Below are 5553 nucleotides of genomic sequence, written 5' to 3'. Positions count from 1 at the left end.
AATAGGAGAGAGAGACTTGGGTAAACAAGACAAATAATTGTTTTGAGACTTATCCTAAGGAAGAGGATAAGTGCACAACATGCAGTAACGGGTCAACATACGGGTCAACATTTGATGTCCTACTCATATTGTATGGCATTTGGGGAAACAAAGGAAATTAGAGGTGACTTGGCATATCCTACAAAACTTTCCATTTTAAGATGTAAAATCTTTGTTCTGGCAATCGAAGCCTTTGGAAGTCGGGACAGCTAAACCGAGCTGAGAAATTATGGTCGGAGATGAAGTCAAACAAAAGGGTTGAAGCGGACTGAGCAATTCAACTCTATTATATCTATATATTGTAGTCATGGGGTTGTAGATAAAACATTAGAGTTGTGTAAGGAGATGGAGACTAATGGCTGTAAGGCCAACACCATTACATATCGGAACCTGGATCTGGGCTGTTTGAAAGCATGTTTGGTAGAAGCAACACTCAAGACACTTCAGACTGGATCAGATCAGACCACAAGCACTTGTGTTGGGAAATCAACACAGCACATGGAAACCACACTTTTACTTGTTCAAATATTTGCTGATATGCGTGATGAAGATTGGAAGAAAAAATTTGGCGAGTATGGTCACATTACAAGCACTGTAGTACCGAGAGAAGGAGATTAACTTTGAGAATGCAGAAGTATGCATTAGTGTTGTATCAACCGATAAGGATGCATTCATGCTCAATGATTATGCTATTTGGGCTAAAACTACATATGGGTCTACTGAGAATGGTGAATTAGTGCTGCATGATTCTGCTATCCGAAGTGACTCAGTTGAGATGGAAGAAATAACGTCTAGTTCTGTTGAAGACGTCAAACATGCCGCAGAACCTGAAATTGAATTTGGTAAAAGTGGGCATAACAATGCCACTTCACTTCAGCAAGATTTTGAAACAAAAGGTGAAGTTAGTCTTCATTTTTTTGAAAAAAAAAGCAATTCGCCTGTAAATCTTGGTGATAGCTTGGAATCAGAGGTTGAATTTTGGCAATCTTTCTGTTTGAGTTAGATTGCAAAGATGATCTTGCCAAGGGTGAAAGTTGGCCAGTTAGTTGTATTAATGAGGTCAATCAGGGGTTAAGAGAGAAAGGGCAAAGGCCAGCGGCTCAAGTATATAGTTTGGGTGGTTTATCAGCCTGGACTTTAGTTGCTGCTGCTGGGACCGTAACTGATGATCGTGATTATATGGGATTGATCTCTCGTAAAAAATTTGAAGACCTCTGTGCTGATTTGTGGGAGCAAGCTCTTGTTCCTGTACAAGAAGTGATTACACATTCTGGCTTGAGGGTTGTTGAACTATATGATATTTCTGGACTGTCAGATGCTAGTGAGAAGTATTCATCCCGCATATTGTCTTCCCCAATCATGGCAAATTTGCACTTTGCTCAGAGCAGAAATGGAGTAGTCTCTTTTGATCGTGCAAAGGTTGTTATCAAGATCTTAGACTGGGTTGATGTTCCAATTAAATATTTTACTATGGAGAATTCAAAACGGACTACACCAGCTACATCACTTGAAGCACGCCCTGACAGTAGTACAACTATTAGCAATGAAAACCAGAGCACAAAATCAAATGTCAATAGTTCCTCTAATCCCATCGACGTGCCAAGTGGCAATGGTATCATCATGGAGCAAAAGTTGAAGCAGTGAACCTTTAGGGTCCCACTAAAGATAGGAGACAAAACTTTGGGTCTCGGTATGTCTCTGTCAAAGGAGTCCATTCCTGAGGCTACATGTAGCTTGGCTACATTGGATAAGAAAGATGCAGTTCGAAGGAGGTCTGCAAAACTCAAGAATAACCTGGACTACATTTATGCCCCTCTGGGACATTGGGAGCATGAGCGAATAAAGCAAATTCAAATTGTTGTTTCTATTGCAGTCAGCGTGGTGGTCTCCTTTCATCCCTTTCCTCTGATTTTGGAACTTCATGACCAATTTCATCATAAATGGATTCAAATAGTAGCGGTAGGGATCTCAACGTATGGGGAGGTGTTTGTTGTACTCCAGGACAGTGAGCAGCAGCTGGTGTTGTCTGGATTTTTTAGCAGGAGCAGCTGGTTAGATTCATACAAAGCTGGGTTTTCTGCTGATGTTGGTAATGAGGAAAATGCTTGCAGTGGGCTTCCTAGTGTTGTTCAGTCACCTGCCTGCTCGTCTGAATTACAGGAAACATGTGGCATGGCTCGTTCTACAAGGCCCTCTGAGTGTTTCAAGGTACAACAACTGGAGGGGGTTCGTGTTGCTGATTCTTCTCCATCCCAGGGGTTGGGTATGTTGTTGTTGCTACCATGCTGGCAAAGTGTAGGCAGTGCAATCCAGGACTGAGGGCAAGCAGAGATGCTGCTTGGGGTGATGTAGCGACATTTGGCACACATCCCTATATTCGCCCATAAAAAAAATTGTTTCTCTGGTTGGATGCTCCAATTTTGTAGTTCAGCGGGCTGACACAGATACCGCGATTGATACTTGAGAACGGATTGAAACATCGGCATGGGCAAGCAGACCTACCTTGGAGCTTGAGGACAAACTCTTTCTTCCAGGGGGTGTAATGTTATGCACGCAATAAAATTATTATTTTAATTGTTTTTCTTTGATTTATTTTATTTTATTTCAGTTTTAAGCCACAAGGGTATTTTTGAAATATTTCATTTATAGGGGTATTTTTTTAATATTTTATCTTAAACCCTGTAAGGGTGAACCCTATTTAAGGGGTAAGAGTAATGAGAAAGACAAGCATTGATTTTAGGTTAATTTTAGGTTAAACAGGCTTGGAGCTCTCCTTATGAGTTCTAGGGTTTTCAAGCTTCCCTTTGGCTTGATCTTCGTCTTCCTCTCCATGCCTTCCTACGATTTCACATGGGTTCCCTACAATAACCCGTAGCAGATCCGGGATCGTAACAATTGCACGGTTCTCATATATTCCCCAAATTGGATATGCGCTCTGGATATCATCAGGTTCGTATGCATCTAGACGACATAGAGAAAACGGCTTTTCGCACTCATCATGGCCACTTTGAATTTGTGGTCATTCCATTTGGGTTAGCCAACGCCCCATCCACATTCCAAACATTAATGAACGAGGTATTCTGAAATTATCTTTGCAAATTTGTACTTGTTTTCTTTGATGACATACTCATTTATAGCCAGTGTAGACATAAGCATTTAGAGTGCATTTACGATTGGTATTTGAACTGTTGCGTGCCCATCAATTATATATAAAGAAATCGAAATGCTCATTTGCAATGTGACATGTGACCTATTTTGGCCATATTATTTCACATGATAGAGTCCCAGTGGATTCCGAGAAAATTCAGGCTATTGTAGATTGGCTGCAACCTATGAATACGTTGGCTTTGAGACGGTTTTTGGGATTGGCAGGTTATTACAGGAAATTTATCAGAAACTATGGACCGATTCCTACACCATTGACAAATATCCTCAAGAAAAATTCCTTTATTTGGAATGAGTAGGTTACCCAGTCCTTTTCTGATCTCAAATTAGCTCTTGCATTAGCACCAGTTCCGCAACTTCCCAATTTTGAAAAGTTATTTGAGGTCGAGTGTGACACATCAGGTGGGGGCATTGGGGTTGTTCTACAACAACACTTTCACCCTATTACTTATTTCAGTTGACATCTGGCAGTACGACATTACAAATTGCCTGCATATGAACGGGAGTTAATCGGGTTGGCCAAAGTTGTACAACATTGGCACCCGTATTTATGGGGTAGTGCATTTCTTATTTGGATTGATCATTACAGGCTCAAATATTTGTTGGAGCAGGGCCTCACGACTTCTCCTCAATAACACTAAATAAGTAAATTGTTGGGATTCTACTTTATGGTGTAATACCACATCGATAGATTAAACAAGGTGACCGATGCCTTGTCCCGACGTGCGCCACTTCTATATGCTATATGCCAACTTCATTTTCTTCTTTTAGACTTGGTGAAGGAGGAAAATGCCACCAATCCGGTTCTTCTCGATATGCACAAGAACATCACAAAGGGGGCCATGGACTCTAGATGGACCATTCAGGACTCTCTTATTTATTATCGCTCACACTTCTACATCCTACACTTCAGATTTGGTTTCATCCATCATCTCAACATACCATGACAGTACTCATGAAGGCAACCAGAAAACCTTGCATCGCATTCGAGCGGATTTCTATTGGTAGAGTATGAAGACCTCCATTGCAGAATATGTAGCATCCTGTCTAGTGTGTCAACGTAACAAGGCCGAACACTTGAGTCCAGCGGGTCTCTTGCAACCTTTGGCACTTCCTACACAAGTGTGGACTGATATTTCTATGGACTTCGTCGAAGGTCTTCCACTATCTTCTGGCAAGTCGATATTAGTTGTGGTGGTGGATTGATTCTCCAAGGATGCTCACTTCATACCCATGACTCACCCGTATACAGCTTCCACAGTGGCACATACATTTATCGAGCATATTGTTCATTTACATGGTTCCAGAATCAATTGTCAGTGATCGGGATGCATTTTTTACCAGTACTTTTTGGCGGAAACTATTTCGTCTCTACGACACTAAGTTGAAGTTCTCATCATCATATCATCCTTAAATAGACGGACAAACAGAGGTCGTTAACCGCACTGTGGAAATGTATCTCCGATGTCTTGTGGGTGATCGTCCTAAAACTTGGATATAATGGCTATTGTGCGGAATATTGTTACAACACCTCCTTCCACACCGTTTTACAGTCTACTCCCTTCAACGTTCTTTATGGCAGAAATCCGCCTTGGCTTCTATCATATACTCTAGGCTCCACCCGCATGGACTCTATTGATCAAGCACTTATGGAACGGGACCAGATGCTACAGAATACTTCAAATCGGCTCCTCGAACTACAAGTTTGTATGAAGGACTTCTACGATAAGGGACATTGGGATATCAAATACAAGGAAGGTGACTATGTCTGGTTACGACTCCATCCGTACCGTCAATACTCACTAGCGAGCCAACAACGTCATAGACATTCCCCAAAATACTTTGGGCCTTTCGCTATTATTCGGCGCATCGGGACAATAGCCTATCAATTGCAACTTCCCGCCACAGCTAAACTTTTTCATGTTTTATTACTTAAACCCTTTTAAGGGTCCACCTCCGTCGGCAAGTCCGTCTCTTCCTCCAGTGGACAATGGACAGGTTATTCTTACTCCAGCTACGGTATTGTAGGCCCGTTAGATTAATGACCGATGGGAGATTCTTGTACAGTGGAAGGACACCGAAAAAGAAGATGTGACATGGGAGTAGTTAGCCAACTTTCAACAGTTCTACCCATCTTACGAGCTTGAGAACAAACTCTTTCTCCATGGGGGGAAGGGGGGGGGGGGGGGGGGGGGCACCGATTCACCCAAAGGAGGCGGAAATGACTTACTGAGTTTATTAATTTTAAATTTCATATTTTATATTGCTTAAGTATATTTTTTTCATTAATTTTGTAATAAACAAGGACGCAAGGGCAAATTGTCACTTTTAGCCCTAAAACACTTATGA

General features: G+C 41.6%; 1 protein-coding gene across 1 annotated transcript; it reads left to right on the top strand.

Annotated features, from left to right (window-relative positions):
• Nucleotides 1-4215: 4215 nt before the first annotated feature.
• LOC137942930 (uncharacterized) lies at nt 4216-5310 on the top strand. Its single transcript, XM_068788651.1, has 6 exons — nt 4216-4360; nt 4457-4519; nt 4623-4675; nt 4758-4970; nt 5152-5223; nt 5272-5310. The coding sequence occupies exons 1-6, from the start codon at nt 4216-4218 to the stop codon at nt 5308-5310; spliced, it is 585 nt and encodes a 194-aa protein (XP_068644752.1).
• Nucleotides 5311-5553: the final 243 nt, after the last annotated feature.

Source organism: Aristolochia californica, unplaced genomic scaffold (assembly GCF_029961685.1).
Source record: "Aristolochia californica isolate CCGP_79_NKW_82.1479 unplaced genomic scaffold, dmAriCali1.0.hap1 SCAF_10, whole genome shotgun sequence".
Lineage (NCBI taxonomy): Eukaryota > Viridiplantae > Streptophyta > Magnoliopsida > Piperales > Aristolochiaceae > Aristolochia > Aristolochia californica.
Note: the sequence above shows the minus strand (reverse complement) of the source record. Positions and strands in the feature narration are given on the sequence as shown.